Raw genomic sequence first — 17,061 nt, forward strand, 5'->3', positions numbered from 1 at the left:
TCCAGGCATCCTTATGGTTACTAAATATTATTAATTAGGTAGATGTACTGTATGAACATATGTGTATATGTTTACATACACCTACACATAGTTCCACGCAGGTACCTGTAAATTACATTCCAAGGTAAATGGCAATGATAGTCTTCCTTGCTTGCATATTTTCGCAAAATCGTTACCGTCGTAAGAAACTGCATAATTACGTAGTGCCAAATTTAGTATTTAGAATGATTCTAATCAATAGTATAAGCAACGTGATTGCATTATGTTTATGCTTGCTTTGTATGTTGTGTACAATAAAGTATAGTTGTATTTGTATGTTTACAAAGAAAGTAACATTATAGATAGATGTAGTGGAGTACATAGATGTGTATCTATGAGTTATATATAAATATGTAATGTAACTGCAGGTAATAAGGCAACCAACGATTAATTCACGTTTTATGTGAGATACCTACCTAATCCCCATCTCCTCAAAAGACTTTCCCAACTATGTGACCGAAAAAATAATAGATGGCGTTGTACAGATTTAATGTAATAATTAGGTACCTATATTCTCACTGCTCGGGTAGGAACATAATTATTCAAAAATAAGTATGTAATGGAAGAGGCATATATAAGAATAATTGTTGCTGATATCTAGATCTAGATAGTCTAGATTTTGTTGCTACCTATATTGCTTCTCTTTATTTTGATTAAAATAATAATTTATGGAAGATGTGTAGTGCCTGGATGTAAGTAATACAAGGGTCATCATTTATAGCAAAAAACATAGATGAAAAATGCATAAATCTGTTATCCATGAAAAAGCCTTTACAGTGGCATCTATATTTGTTCAGGGAACGTAGCTTGGAAAGTCCCACGTCCTTACCTTATAATGATGAACAACAAAACTCTCAAATATTTTTTCTATTTCTATCGGCAGCCTAACCCAAATTTAATGAGACCACATATTTATATACATAATTACACCGTATAAAATAAAACCCGTGTAAATTAATAAAATCACATAACTTTCAAAGACTTGGGAAATAATAACGCATTTTTATGAAATATTAAATGTTTATACAAGATGCTACGATGACAACCAAACGCTATAGTGCTTACAAAACACACCGATCAGCTGGCTGTCATTTGGTTAGTGTCAAGTCAATGTCAACTGCTTCATATAAGGAAGTCACTTGCGAAATTAAAATTATGTGATTTAATACAAATATACAAGCAAAATTTTAGTATAATCACATAAAATCATAAAAATGGAACTCCCATACGAGGTATGTAGAATTTATTCCCAATATAACCCAGAAAAACATGTATAATGCGTTGTAAAAACATCCATTTCTTTGTTTAGGTTTTCAATTAATTTTTTCACGTGATTCCTTTTCTCTGACGCTGGTTTTTCTTTGTTGATAAGATATCTATTATTCTTTGTCACCCTTCACTTATTTCTTTGTGCTGAAATAAAAAACCTTTTACCTTTAGACTTAGTCAAAGTTATACTTTTTTTTATTCGATTCTGTAACTAAATTTTGAATTCTACAAGATTTTCTTAATTTGATGTATTCTCTTTCAGGTATTGGTTTACCTATTCAAGTATTTGCCGAAATCTGACAGGAAATCTGCAAGTGAAACATGCCACTCATGGTACCTAGCTGCTAATGACCACAGCTTCTTGAAAAATAAAGTAGTCATATTCTTCAAATCACAGTTGAACGATGAAGTGACGTCTCCAATCAAAATTTTCGAAAATTCGGCTATAATGTATTACAATTATGTGTTTAATGAAGTTGAAATATCAAACAAGTTGAATTTCTTCTGGGACATTGTGGGTGAGCACATGAAAAGCTTAACATTAATCAACTCAGACATATGCGAGAAAGTCTTTGTATATATGTTACACAAGTGTATTAATTTAGAGTCCTTAACTATTCAATCATGCAAGGAACTGTTCATGTCTGGCCGTTTATTGGAAGGAAAGACTGATGGCTTGTTATCCAATAGCCTTGAAAATTTGAAAATGCTTAGTTTGGCAGGAAATCAATACCTTACTGATGCACTTTTTAACAGATTTGTAGGAGCTGCTCCTTCTTTGGTAGAACTAAATTTGTCAGGATGTTCTTTACAATTCCATTTAGGTTTAGTAAAAAAGTTTTATCCTTCAAATTCAGACATTTTTCGAAATCCATCTGAAAGTGTGTTAACATTTTATTTTGTACTACATCTTATTGCATCCAGGGCTCGAAGCATAAAACACTTACTATTTTCAAACACTCTCATAGATGGGTCAGCTCTAAAGTCATTGTCAGAAATTGAGAACTTAAAGTTGGAAACCCTCAAAGTGCATTCTTGTGACCAACTCACAAATACTGGATTTATATCAATGACATCACATCAGGTTACCTTAAAGGTCTTAGACATTGGTTTATGCACTCGAGTAACAGATCAAACTTTAGTTTACATATGTAAAGATCTAGTCAACTTGGAACATCTCAATATTCAACGTTGTAGAGCTGTTACTGACCTAGGTGTAGCAGAACTACATAAACTTAAGAAATTGAAATCATTAAACATTTCTGAATGTGAATTGATTACCAAAGATGGGCTCGAAAAAGGTGTCTGCTCGGAAGTAAATGAAGTCTTGGAAGAGTTGGACATTCATTCTCTTAACTTGGACCAGACTGCACTAGTTATGATATCAGAAAAACTTCCGAAACTACGTTCTCTTGATGTTAGTTTCTGTTTTAATGCAGTAACCGATACGTCTATACAAGTGGTGTTCAAAAACCAAGTGTTTTTACACACATTAAAAATGAGTCATTGCGACAAAGTATCCGATGCGGGTTTAACCGGTATGGGGAAAGTAGAAACTGAAGGTGATGACGAAGGTCCTATTATGTCGACATATGATGACGCAGAACCTCATCCTAGAATATACTTGGGTTCGAGAGCAGAAGAAGAAATAGTGCGTGATGCGAGAAGAAAACGCGATGTAATGCGTATGTGTGAGAAGTTGACAATGGATAACTTCACAGGCTACTCACTGGCGCGTATGAAAGGCCTCAGAGAATTGGATGTCAGCAGCTGTAACAAGATTACCGATGTCAGCTTGACATACGCGTTTAACTTCAAAGAGCTTGTTAACTTAAACCTAAGCCGATGTCAGCAAATAACGCATGAAGGAATAGAACATCTTGTGAAAAACTGCCCCTCAATTGAATTGTTAAACTTAATTGACTGTTACAATTTGAAAGATGAGGCTATCAAAGAAATAGTAAAATACCTCAAGAGACTACAGCAGCTGGAATTACGGGTAAGTACCTAAGTAGTTCGAAAAACAATAACAAAATATATCTTATCTCGACAGGTAAGAGGCAAACATCTATATCGTTCGTTTTATCTTTCCAGGGCTGCAACCAGTTAACAGATCAGACTTTGGAAGCTGTAAGATCTCACTGTGAGAAACTGAAGTTTTTGGATGTGCAAGGTTGTCGCAACATGTCTCCTGAACTCGCATGCTCGATTGGCAGTCTACCGTCTCTGCATACTGTGCTAATGTCTAAACCTAAAACGGACCCAACGCCTATTTCTGCTCGACCCATGTTCAAAAACAACGCATTTTTTGGACTTTTGCGATTACACTAACACAATTAATCTGTAAACTGAAAGGTTGCTTTTGTGAGAGTTGAATTAATATTAGACAGAATTTATGTAATCATGCAGTAAATTGTGTAAATACGTCCTTTATCTTCTAAAATAGAAGATAAGTAATGATTAACCGTGGCTGTGCGCTTGTTTGTATATTAATCACCTCACCTCATGCAGTCTGCAGATATAATTAACATACTATGTTTTGATGATAATAACTACTGTTGTACTGTGATGATAAGTACCTAATGTAACTGAACAACCAATATTGAATCTTCTCTGTAATGAATGATCTGTCAAGTTAACAGGGACTGTTCGTAGTATTCCAAGCACAGTATAGTCGACGTATCACGTAACAACTTAGTTGTAAACACTTAATAACACGATGAACTAAACTGACAGACATCCAGTATTACATCTTATTTTATATATTTATATTTAAAAAAGTCGATCAGACGATGCCAGAACGACTTACTTCAACTTACTTAATCTCAGTAAGGGGATAAGCAGCGCCCGCTCTAGTGGTTACGTCGCTGCCGAAAAAAAAACAAATTGGTAAAGAAATTAAGCGAAATACAATAAATATACTTTAACAAGAAAATGACCCCAAGAGCGCGTGCAGATATGTCGTAAACATTACACTTCTACTTTCAAAATCATTCCATTTATTATTCTGAAATGTGATAATAATGTAGGTACCTAAATTATTTTACTAAAACGTATGTACCTAATATTTGTATTTAATTATTGTTTAACCTTATTTACAGAAAATCACTTGATTATTGAATACCTATATTGTAAATGTTGTCCACAGCTTTTTAACTACCTACCTACGCGCCCAAGTATCAGGTACAGAAGGATTTCATAAAAACTATTAATAAAAAAGAACTAAATAAATTATTAATATTATTTGCATTGTATAATTATTTTTGACACTCAGTCGACTAATGGTAATCATTGTACGAACTTAGTATAAGTTCGATTTTTATTTGTATTATTTATTTAGCTTTCCTCGCAGGATTCTGAAGTGCATGTAGCTGTGATATAGTAACATTTGTAATTACCTATAAATTGTTTTAAACAGTACAAATATAATATGTATGCCTAGCAATAAATTATTTTGAAAGATGTTTTGACTTTTTTCATACTAAATAACTAAACACACTAACAGCAGCGGCTTCCGGCCAAGAAGTTATGCTATTTGCGGCAAATGTACAAGGTACGACAAAAAAAGAAATAACACGACTGGTAGGGTCGCAGGGTACGTTATGGATAATAAAAAGATAAACTTCAATTTGTGTAAACTTTTTATTACATCGAATTTAAAAATACTTAACATAGGTATCATTCAATATACTCTTAAAATACATACTATTAATTAACCTAACAAACTTTGTTCATAACTTTATAATGAAATAAAAGATGTTATTATACAATGAATACAATATTCTACACAATACACAAATAATAGTTGAACAAAATAAAATCTTGTAGTAAACTATACAAACATAAGTAAGTAGGTACATAGACTATTTTGTGATGAAACTGCGAAACTACCTTTTTATAAACTAAATAATTTGGTCTCATAAACGCAAAGAACTCCATTTACATGATAAGGTAATAGCAAAAATGAATTCATAAATTAATTCGTTTCATACTTAGATACGTTTAAACAAAGCAAGTAAAACCGGAAACCAAATTATATAATAACGGAAAGCGAATAAACGGAAATGAGAAATATTAAGTAGGTATTTATACCAATAGCCAACCAAATACGAAGAAATCAATAATTATTATCATATGATGATATTCTGTGATGAATATAATTATAGGATGACATTATTAATAGTCTTAAAATGCACATTAATACTTCCTTAACTTTGTTATAGGATGTTTGTATAATGAATCAGAAATTACAATTAACGGATAAATGGGATTAATATGAATCTTAAAATTAAGCTATTTCATAATAAAGGTGTGTTACTTAAAACTGAAAAAGTTTATATACAGAGCACTACGTGATATATGGATAAACGAAAACCTATTTGCGATGAAAAATATATATATAATGAACGATAAACACTGTCAAATGCTGTGGAACTGTTCAAAACCCCACAATTTTGTAAACATTAAGTCAAAATATAAAATTGGAATAGCCAATGTCTAGAAATCATTCTAAATCGTAAAAAAAAACATCTAAAAGTGTACCTTATAGAATTTTCAGCCATTTACTTAAATGTCACGAAATTAATGAGGGACTTTCCAGGCTACGTTCCCCAAAAAAATATAGATGGCGCTGTACAGATTTAACGTGATAATTACCTATTGTCTCACTGTTGGGGTACATAATTATTCAAAAATATAATATAATCAGAAACGTATAGAATTAAAGTAAGTTGATTCCGTGCTTCGGAGGGCACGTTAAGCCGTTGGTCCCGGCTATTAGCCGTAAAAACACCTCCACCAACCCGCATTGGAGCAGCGTGGTGGAGTATGCTCCATACCCTCTCCGGTTGATTGAGGGGAGGCCTGTGCCCAGCAGTGGGACGTATACAGGCTATTTATGTTTATGTTGTATAGAATTATAACTTTATTGCTTCTCTTTATTTTAATTAGAATAATAATGGGTCGAAGATGTTATATGTCTGGGTGTAATAACAAGGGTCATTATTTATACCCAAAAACAAAGATAAAACATGCATATGTCTGTTATCCATGAAATTAACAGGTTCAACGAACGCAAATGTATACAGCGCCATCTATTTTATTTTTGCGGGACGTAGCCTGGAAAGTCAGTCATTATTATGTTTAGTTTATTAGTAGGTACTACACTACACATTAAACACTCGTGAATACTTTAAATGATGAAACTGTTTTCGTCAACAGATGTTGATATGAACGATGAAACTAACCAATTGATTTCTACAATTATTACAACACAGAATTTATTGTAATCAGACAAAATTTTTGTTAATTTGTAATTATGTAGCGACTTACAAATTTATTGCAAAAAACATCAAATAATAATATTAATATAAAGTACTCGATGTGTGTGTTTCCCGACATGTAGGCATGTTAGTTTAAGGCACCAGATTAAAATGAATAAATCGTTTGTGCGTCGCCATAATATTCTATGGACAATATGAATTTCATAAAAATCCTGCATAAGTTCTCTCCATTGCATTGGTATCAAAAAATAATTGTTGTAAATGTCTGGACGTAACTTCCACTCTGGCTGATAATCCAAGCGAAGTGTATCCCAATTGTATCTGCCTTTACCCATTAGGTACCAATGTACTGAGCAGATATCACAATTTCAATCGATGTCAATAATCTGATATGCAGTATCCGGAGTAGATTATACATATATTTGATATACATATATTCCGGGCTGAATTCAGATGTTTCGCTTCGGGATGCAGTTTCTAACGCCGACAAAGTCCCGTTTTAGTTGGTAGGTATAATTTTTTTCTTCAAACTTCCCATGTTATAATTATTTAATAGATCTATTCACTTAATAAATATTATTAAACGTGAAATCTATACACTATCTAATTTTTATGTACAATTCTATCGAAACACTTAACATGCAATATAATTATTTCGAGTACTACTCATTTAATTGAATATTTCTGGTAATAATTTAGGATTTGGGACGTTATACGTTCAAAGAGATATTTTTGAAAATTATACAATAATATACATTTACGCTACAATAGATACAAAATATAACTTGACTCTTTTTAATCTGCACACGTTGAGGCAATTTGAGTGTTCATGAATACGGTTCGAGCGGGGAGCTCACCTCTTGGAGGCTTTCTTTGCGCGTCGTTTCCGTTTGGCGCGTCCTCATGGCCGGAGCATGTAGGACGGCGATCGGGTCTCCACCAGCGGGGTGTTGAGCTCGGAGCCCCCGGGCAGCGGCGACGGGCACGTGTCCGCCCCCTCCGCCTCCAACTCTGGCATGCTTATATCGTCAAAGTCTGGAATATTCCCTGTATACGAGATAAGCTGATTCCCTTCAGCTGAAAGTTGCCCAAGAAAAAATATCGTTAATCCTTTTATCGTCCACGTCCAATGTCAATCAACAAGTTATATATCTATCTACGTAAAAAGGAAGAAGTAATTGCATTAGTAATAAATTGTGTTATCATAGGTACTATTATAGCGTACAGTTTTTTCAAGTTGTCTGAAATTCAATACATAACGTTCCAAAAGAACGCTAGGTTCTAGGTTATGAATGAGAGGTATTTTCCACTACTCAACAATAGCGTGAAAATAACAATTTCGAGTTAATATATTCAGTTTTTGCTCATGAATTCCACCCGCAAAAAAGGAACGCGTTGATGTCGTTTGTATGAAACTTATTGACATGTTAAGTACTCTTTAGTAAAAGAAAGTTTTTTAATCAAGATTCAATTACGATGCAAAGTAAAATTATGAATGTATCAATATCTGTATACGTACATAATTGACTGTCTTATTTTTTTAGTTTTAATACCAGTATATAGGTATATCCAGTCAAATGTAAAATAATATTTCTTGGATTTCCGTTGGTCCGTATTATTTACGACAAAGGTGGTATGCTACCGGTTTTACCAGTGAGATTGACGTCACAAGCTGGTTGCTTGTATTTTATTTACTTTATTACTGGTGCAGAACCCGTTCTTTATATGCAAGCGCGATAAGTTACCTACTTGTAAACATCAAATAACTTGAATGAACTACTGTCTTGTTCAAAATAGTCAAATTAGGAGCTTTATATGCAATATCCATTCTGTAAATAAGTAATTCTTCTTTAGTTCTATTTATAAATACCTCGTGAATAACAAACGGTACTATTATACGACTCTAAATATTAATATGTTCGCATTATCCCAGCTCCAAATGTAAATATTTGAACGCTACCAAAATGACTTGTAACAATATCGTATAACCTCCAAAAGTTAAAAATAAAATGCAAATTGTATAAAATATCAATCACAAAAATAAACTTGAGAGCACATTATGTCACAGTTCAAGTATAAATCTGCTCCTCTTATAAGTCCGGATAAGCGGCAAACGCCCTACATCTTATATAAAAATGTAGTACTTTACAAAATAATAATATTGTCGCAACAAAGTAATATATAATATTATTAAATTAGTGTCAAGCAGAAAACTGCATGTCGAAGTACAAGATGAATTCAATCCAATCGTGTACTGACCTCAGTTCGCATGCGTAATTATAAAATTAAACTGCCTTAAAAACAAAGTTCTATCTCTACTTGCGCTATCTTTCTAACGTGCACCTAAATTACAAGTCGCAATAAACAACTGACTCACGGAAATACAGATACTATTTATTTATTGTTATATAATAGTCACTTTTAAGATTAATATTTTTACATTATATATTATGCGAGTTATACTCTTTGAGGCCTCTTAATCGATGAAGATGTTTGAAGATATTAATGTATATTTTCCTTTCGTGTGGTTCACGGTAAGTCAGTAGTCAAGCAACAGCCTACCCTACACTACTGCTACAGATATGGTAAGATTGGTAAGATATAGAATAACTACCGTCGTCATTGCTATAGACGTCCTGCACGCGACTCTCTCCGCCGCTTATATTCGCTATCTCACCTTTCTGCTTCTTAGCTTTAATTAACAACAAACAACAATTACAGTCAACATACAATAATCATGATTTCTTTACATTCTAACACGATGAACTCAGCTCACATCGTGAGCCGAACATCCATAGTTAAACATGTAAACACATCTTACATCAACTAACTTGATGATCATGATCATAACGCGTAGGTAATTGTTTGAAAGTTAAAACTAACTTCACGAGCATTATGATAAAAATAACTGAGCAGTCAAACAAGAATATTATCTGTCGAATTAAATCGAACCCCTTAACCGTACAATCACAGATACACAGAAATCACCATGTGTAAATTAACCCTTTACCAAAAGTAACCAACAGGAATATAATGTTGACATGATGCAGACAGCGTTGCAATGTCTTGAAAGTCGATGACGCCACTACTACTTCGCGGGCGATGCATCGCTGCTACACATCAGCCAATCAAAATCAAGCATCGGATACTGTTTGGTTGTATCTACAATTAACATAAACGTTGAAAGAAATCTCAAAGTTAACTTACAAGTACAGTTATTCGACGGGGTCGTCAGAAAGTTAAATTCGTACATACATACATACATAGGTATAATATACATACATACTATCATATCGTTGAAGTTTAACGGATTTCACTCCCAAAAAAGCCACCCGGCAATCAAACAAACGCGATTATACAGTGACAAATAATCACTGATGTTTGGTCAACTCACCATTGTTAGCTGTCTTCGCTGTTTTCTCATCTACAGGATTGTAAGAGAGCCCATAGAAGGGATCCTCAGATCCAAATAGCTGTAAAGGCCCAAACAATGTACAAATTAGAAAAAGAAAGGAAACGGTCGCTGCAAATACCAACTAAGTAACGTGTAACGTTACTACTCGTAATGTTTACCATGTCACGTTACACAATTTTGGATGTTTTACTAATCAAAAAATACAGGGTCAAAAATATTTGGACCTCAATCTGAAAAATAAAGTCCTGTTCAGTTCTATTAAAAATTTTGAAGAATCCTCTGATTGTAATTTATATTCGGTGACATCTACTATGGATAACCATTACAATAATCCTTTATAAATCTTATATTACATAATCGTGTGATGGATGTTGTCGAGAAGGAATGTGAGACATCATGGAAAGTCCAATCGCTGGTTCGTCAGTCTATGGACAATGCAGAAATCAGTATTATTTTTATATTTAATCAATTATTCAAGTTCCTCAGAGTGCAGATTTAAAAATCCCGCCCCTCGTATCGAGCAAACAGAAATTACGCAGTTTGTTTGGTACAAAGCAGTACCTATCGATAAATTGTGTTATATCACCAGTAGTTCATATTACGCATTGTTGGTTGTATGTGTGAGTGGCCAGACGGCGGCGCGCGGCGGCGTGTGGCCCCGCACGCTCTCTCAACACGTTGCCTGCAACGTGACTCGGTGGGCGCAGGGGTGCCAACCTCACTGCTATACCGTCAATGTTTACATCGGCTTTGCGTTCGTGTGCGTGTCGCGGCTGTCAATACCGGTCTCCGACAACCGCACCACTCTCAAACGCTATAGAAGGGGCAGTTTTAACCTTTTAACACGCACTACGCTGTGAGGAAAATTTTGAAATAAATGTTATTGCGAACTTAATTTCCTTAATTTTCTTGGAGCAACGACCCAAAATAGTTGATATCAAGCACTGAGATGTGTTTTAGCGGTACTAACCGCTAGAAAAGGAAAAATAGAACGCACCTAAAGAGTGGTGTAATAATACACATAGGTTGTGAAATATAGGAATAAGTAAATAGGAAATGAATAAATAAATATCTGCTGCGTAGAAAGTTGTCCCAAGTCCAAGATCACTGTAATACCGGTGTAGTATGGAACGCGAGTCATTTAACTCCTAAAATTAAATGTCAACATTAAACCACTGAACTTCGAGTTGGCGTGAGGATCATAATAAATTGACTTTAAAATCTTTATGATGAAGGAAAACACCCTGAGAAAACCTTAAGCTTGAGAAAAAAATATGTATTTTTGGTGGTACATATACATTTTGCGATTGGCCTGGTTATCTCTCCGGGTTCAAAAGTCAGTCAATCAGAGAAAGAAAATGGAGCCCGAAATAAAATAATGATAAGCCTAGGGGATGATGTTAGGGAAATGTTGAAAGTATACTTACGCCCATTAAAGTATTCGTGTCGAGAGCATACGCATCGCTCCGAAGCATCTCCCTCAATGAGTCAAGGTCTGTTTGCATTGAGTCTAAGTGATCATCGATGTCTCCCCTGAAACATTCATCATTGAAAATAAAGTAACAAATAGAATTAGGGGTTTCATCACTTATAAAATTATTAGTTATATTTGTTATATTACAGTGGAATACAGCTATATGAACCTATATAAGTATGTTTTCGTAGTAAAATATAATTATAGTATCTTGTTGATTACAACATGATTACAAATCTAAATCGTATTTTTACCTACTACTACTATGTGCACTATATTATAGTGCTAGAATATGAAATCTGTCTAAAATTAGTGTACAATTAACATTAGGAGAGAGTTATGGCGTTTATTAGCTGCGTTCGGAATGGGCTGGCAGTAGTTAGTTTTGCCGGCGAGCCAAGAAACACAAGGTAACTCTGAATCATCCTTCTGTACACAAGAGTTCAACTGAGGTCAAAGTCAAGGCAATCCCATTATATACCATACGTCTTTAGAATGTTGAAAATTATTTGCATGTACCAAATAAATACGTCTAAATAATTATGTAACCATTGGATGATCATACAAATCATCTCATTCCAATTGTCATTACTATTATAAATCTTAATTAAAAAGTAATTCAACAATGTTGGTCTATTATAGATACTTATCGACTTTTTTCAATATATGTACATATTATGATCAAGCAGTAACAATTAATGAATGCATTTCCCTAGGCATATAATTATGTATTAATAGATATACTTAGATACCAATAAATATTTTTAATAGGCCACAACTTTAATAACTTAGCTTAATATCATTATAAGACGTACTTGTTGTTATTAGTTCCAAATAGAGAAGAGTATTCCTCTCGATTTTTGCCGATGTTACTCCTATTCCTGAATATTAAAATATACCATGTCATACACAAATAATAAACTGCATTTATATTGCTGCATTGCAACTGTCACCTCATGAGAAGGTAATAATTACAAAGACAATAAAATTATAAGATTGTAGTAGCCTTTTTTATATTTAAGGAATATAGGAAGACATTCTCATTAATGTGATATAATATCAGCTAGCCAAATCAATTTACTTACACTGACGGGTATCTATTGACGCCAGGATTGTTGTTAACTGTGGCCAAAGTCATATTGTTCCAATCCAGATCATCCTGAAGTTCGGTCTTAATGTCCTCCAGGTTCAGATTGGTTGTATTGTCTTTCTGTGTTTTCTTTGATTTCTTTGACTTGTTGCTTGGGTTAGGTTTCTCCAACTTTATATTGATACCACCAAGCATTTTGTCCTTTGTGGCAGCCAAAAGAGCTTCAGAGCCTAGGACATCCTGCAGCAGTGTGTCGTCGGAAGCCGCCACTCCAGCATCGCTCACTGAGTCATCGCTAGCGAATATTTCAGCTGGAAGCCTCAGATCAGCTGATGGCGTAAAGTTGCTTGGTGATAGCAGATTTCTTACACCTTGTGGTACTTTGTTGACATTGTTCCGCGCCTTAGATCTCGAGGGTCCAGGAGACATGGAGACCACATTCGTGATCACCGGCTGATCAATCGGCGACGTAGGCATTGCTATGTTAGGAGAAGGTGAGGCGACCATTGGTACCTCTACCTCAATAGTGCGCAACAAACCATTATTATTGGCTGAGTAAACGGGATATTTCTGTCTCGTGCCATCTGCAATTATGTAATTAAAATTAAAAATAGTCTATATTAATTTTTCCAAAAGAGAGAAAATAACATATCAACACTGTTTACCTGCTTCTGCATCATCTCCATCCTCCATGGTAACATGGTACTGTAGGGATGATGAGGGATCAACAGGACTATGACCAGCTCCAGAATTTGATCCTGGAGATATATTGTTCATGAAAGTTGCAGCATTGACCGAATCTTGAGATACTTCATTGTGCATCAGGTCATCATGAGCCAATTCATGGATAGTAGGTCCATCCTCCTGGAAAAAATAAATTATTACGATATCTTGACAAAACTTGATACATTCAGTCATTTCAAAATGGGCTGTGCAACTTACTAAGTTATCCTCATTTAATTCTTCCAACAGATCTTTGTCCAATTTTACATTCTTCAATCTGCCTGGATATTGGTCTCCTGCATTATGAGCTGCATTGTTAATCATCAACTGGTATGGCCTCTTCACTCCAACATTGTTGACATTAGGATTTGGAGGCCTTGCTGGTTGTACCAAAGACATCAAGAATTGGATGAGCTGAAATAAAAATTATGACGTGAGCACTATTAGCCAAATGTCAAAATAAATTGTAATAAATACTTACATTATTAACAATCTGCTGCTGTTTGATGTGCTTCTGCCGCAGGATGGCGACTTCCCTCCACAGAGCCTCATTCTCTTGCTTCATGGCGCTAAACTTAGCGTCAAGACTTTCCTGTTTACCTTTCATCTGCTTCACATCTGCTAGTACTTTATTCATCAACTCGGGTTTCAACAGAATTTTCTCACCACTTTCGTTACTTGTTACAATTGATTTTGGATTAGCAATCTTCCTTTTAATGTGCTCCAATAGATAGGCATGTCCTCTCATAAAACATGGATGGGAAAATTCAATTTCATCTTTCTCATATCTTAAACCACCATTTTCAACTGAAGTGATCTTGTGAAAGCCATACATGTTCAACTGCCGAATAAAGCTTGCCATATTGTTGTGTTTATAATATAAAGGTAATAGTTCTCTTGCAAAATCTGCTTGGTTCTTTATCACAAATGTTTTCCCTCCCTGAAAACACAGTAGTAATCTCACAATAACATTGATTTTCAAATCTATACTTGATAGCAAGATTTTCAAAATGATGTGAGATGCCAATAATAAGCAGGCTAACACAACTTAATTTTTACCATAATACTGATTTAATTGGAAGTTTTTTGTTGCCAATTAGTTCTCATGACCTTGTGAAACCCATACCAATTTTTTAAGTTGTTGATCAATCAAAACTAATTAAGTTTCGTTTTTTATTGATTGTTCCCAAAACTCTTCCATAAAAAAATAAAAATTTCGTTTTTTGATAGGCTGTAATTCAAAATATATTTTTCATTTTCTCTTAATATGCTTAACTTATAAGATTCATTTCTGTAATTATAATTTATAAAAAAAATATTCTTTTGAAATCAATTATGTACATGTTTACCCACATAGATACACAAAGTTCAACTAACAGCAAAAATAAAGAGATGGGTAATATTAAAAACTCTATATTTTATCGGCAGTGAGACGTGGCCGCTTACTATGGGTCTCGTGAGGAGGCTCGGTGTCGCTCAGCGGGCAATGGAGAGAGCTATGCTCGGTATTTCCCTGCTGGATCGAATCAGAAATGAGGAGATCCGCAGGAGAACTAAAGTCACCGACATAGCTCGGAGAATTGCAAAGCTGAAGTGGCAGTGGGCAGGACACATAGCGAGGAGAACCGATGGCCGATGGGGCGGAAAGGTTCTGGAGTGGCGACCACGTGTCGGACGACGCTCAGTGGGTAGGCCCGCTACAAGGTGGACCGACGATCTGGTGAAGGTCGCGGGAAGCCGCTGGATGCGGGCAGCGCAGGACCGATCGTCGTGGAGATCCTTGGGGGAGGCCTATGCCCAGCAGTGGGCGTCATACGGCTGATGATGATGATGATGATTGTATTTAAAATATAATTTGAGTATACCAAGAACTATATTTATTTATTTGCTTGAAGGTTGTAAACCCCAGATGCCTTTTAAAATCCAAATCGCATTGTTTAACTATTGCATCGGGAAATAAGGGCTTTGCAAGATTAGGCTTAAATACAACATACATAATAAATTGCTTCCAATAGGATATATACTTATAAGATACTTAGGTATATTGTAATAAGCATACATGATATAAAATCAATGACCTAGCTCAATACAAAACACTTGTCCTATGAGGAATCAATGGTGTGCCAAGGCCTTGAAGAATCAATCAATATAATCTAGAAATGTTAGTACATGTAGGCACATAACAGTAGGTAGGTACATCAAGAATGTGAATTCACTTTTTCTTATGATTCAACATATCTATGTGAAAGTCTACAATTTGGTTTCTAAACCAAAAATTTGTAAAAGGTAATCAATAACGAACATTGTTAAACCAATGGAAAGTTTTGTTCATAATCAAAATACATCAGCACCATAGCAACAACATACTGAACCTATCCTCCAACATCAGATTTACTTTTACTAATTTAATATGCCTACTTATATGAATTATAGTATATTGCGCAAAAGGCAAATAGTCCAATAATAACAATACAAGAGTTCATGATGATCCATGTGCAGTATATAAGTAGCATACGACTATGTTACTAAATCCGTGTCAACAGCCGTGAGCCGTAAGCATGGTATAAAACGTGACCATGTTAACTATTTATTTATCAAGTTTCACAGATGGTATCAAACCGAGACTTTTTAGGTTGTTTTGATTTCTACTTTATGCCAATTCTAGAATATCGTCTCACACGCAACTAAATACCAATTTTGCAATAAAATTACAAAAACAAACGAGTTAAAAATACTTACAGGACTCCAAGAAATCAAATTATTGGTTTCAGAATCATTGACCAATTTCCACAGTTTTCCCAAAAAGGCAGGGACTGTAGCCCCTATTTCCACTACTGACCGCATTTTGTAAAATCGAATATGTACAATTCACACTACAAATCTCAGTAATTTCCAAGTTTCAAGAGATATTTCACAAAAATCTGTAGTACTATTCACAATTCGCCATTAAACACAAACACATTCACAAATTGTGACGTATACGAGCAGCCGCCACAAACAACACGCACACATGCAAAGCTTCTGCCAACATAAGAATTGATTGTCGCGTTCATAAAACGATATTTTTTATGTTCACTGTTTTATTATTATTTAATTTTAAAAAAACTATTATTTAAATAATTACCATTGAAGACAGGTAGGTATTCTACCCAGTATTTTAATAATTGGTAATTTCCCATTTTTAACTATTTATTTACGCTCCCTAGTGTACATCTGTATATAAATGGGCAGTCTACCGATTTTGTTTTTTTAATAGGGAATTTTCCCAGACTACTGGATAGCAAACTGGATAGATTTACAACATATCTAAAAAAACGAGCTATCAAAAGATAAAATAAAAAAACAGATTCAACTCTAACAAACTCTAAATTTTCCATAGATTATTTTTACAATGAATGAGACTTTTTTCTATCTTTGTTATTTATTGGTCTTGCATGTATTCAAGAAAGAGACAAATGCTTTTGAATGGTTTCAAAAACATTCATTCATTTTCTTTTCATTCATTTCTACCGTTTAATCTGCATAGAACGAATTTTGTCAATAGGCGCCATATTGTTTAATGATATATGACAATTGTAATGGCCTGTGATTCGTTAGCGGTGACGGCCATCTTTAACGGCCATTTATATCGGCCGGCCTGTCAAAAATTCGACTGAAACTGTGTGATCGAGTGAAATGTATTTGTGCCTATCCTCTCCACTTTATCTTGTAATACAAAGCCCAGTGAATCTTCTCGCATGCCTTTTCTTTCGTAGAAAATATATCTCGA

The 17,061-nt window shown here is 34.5% G+C and overlaps 2 protein-coding genes across 17 annotated transcripts; one reads left to right on the forward strand and one right to left on the reverse strand.

The window, feature by feature from the left end:
- Positions 1 to 1,120: 1,120 nt before the first annotated feature.
- LOC126376002 (F-box/LRR-repeat protein fbxl-1-like) lies at positions 1,121 to 4,772 on the forward strand. Of its 5 annotated transcripts, XM_050023161.1 has the most exons (4): positions 1,121 to 1,271; positions 1,571 to 3,307; positions 3,403 to 3,481; positions 4,457 to 4,772. In XM_050023161.1, the coding sequence occupies exons 1-4, from the start codon at positions 1,254 to 1,256 to the stop codon at positions 4,462 to 4,464; spliced, it is 1,842 nt and encodes a 613-aa protein (XP_049879118.1). In that variant the 5' UTR covers positions 1,121 to 1,253; the 3' UTR covers positions 4,465 to 4,772. The 5 variants fall into 5 exon arrangements, with proteins under 5 accessions (XP_049879118.1, XP_049879109.1, XP_049879142.1 ...); XM_050023152.1 differs by having other exon boundaries at positions 3,403 to 4,772; XM_050023185.1 differs by lacking the exon at positions 3,403 to 3,481 and having other exon boundaries at positions 1,571 to 1,826.
- A 455-nt stretch (positions 4,773 to 5,227) lies between these two features.
- Positions 5,228 to 16,276, reverse strand: LOC126375955 (heat shock factor protein). Of its 12 annotated transcripts, none has more exons than XM_050023067.1 (11): positions 16,032 to 16,276; positions 13,774 to 14,232; positions 13,512 to 13,706; positions 13,235 to 13,433; positions 12,565 to 13,153; positions 12,295 to 12,360; positions 11,433 to 11,538; positions 10,359 to 10,430; positions 9,985 to 10,063; positions 9,205 to 9,282; positions 5,228 to 7,667 (listed from the first exon to the last, which is right to left on the reverse strand). In XM_050023067.1, the coding sequence occupies exons 1-11, from the start codon at positions 16,134 to 16,136 to the stop codon at positions 7,492 to 7,494; spliced, it is 2,124 nt and encodes a 707-aa protein (XP_049879024.1). In that variant the 5' UTR covers positions 16,137 to 16,276; the 3' UTR covers positions 5,228 to 7,491. The 12 variants fall into 12 exon arrangements, 9 of the variants coding, with proteins under 9 accessions (XP_049879024.1, XP_049879053.1, XP_049879025.1 ...); XM_050023096.1 differs by lacking the exon at positions 16,032 to 16,276 and adding an exon at positions 14,352 to 14,525; XR_007567674.1 differs by lacking the exon at positions 9,205 to 9,282 and adding an exon at positions 9,615 to 9,752 and having other exon boundaries at positions 7,530 to 7,667; positions 16,032 to 16,275.
- Positions 16,277 to 17,061: the final 785 nt, after the last annotated feature.

This window comes from Pectinophora gossypiella, chromosome 2 (genome assembly GCF_024362695.1).
Source record: "Pectinophora gossypiella chromosome 2, ilPecGoss1.1, whole genome shotgun sequence".
NCBI classification, from domain to species: Eukaryota; Metazoa; Arthropoda; class Insecta; order Lepidoptera; family Gelechiidae; genus Pectinophora; species Pectinophora gossypiella.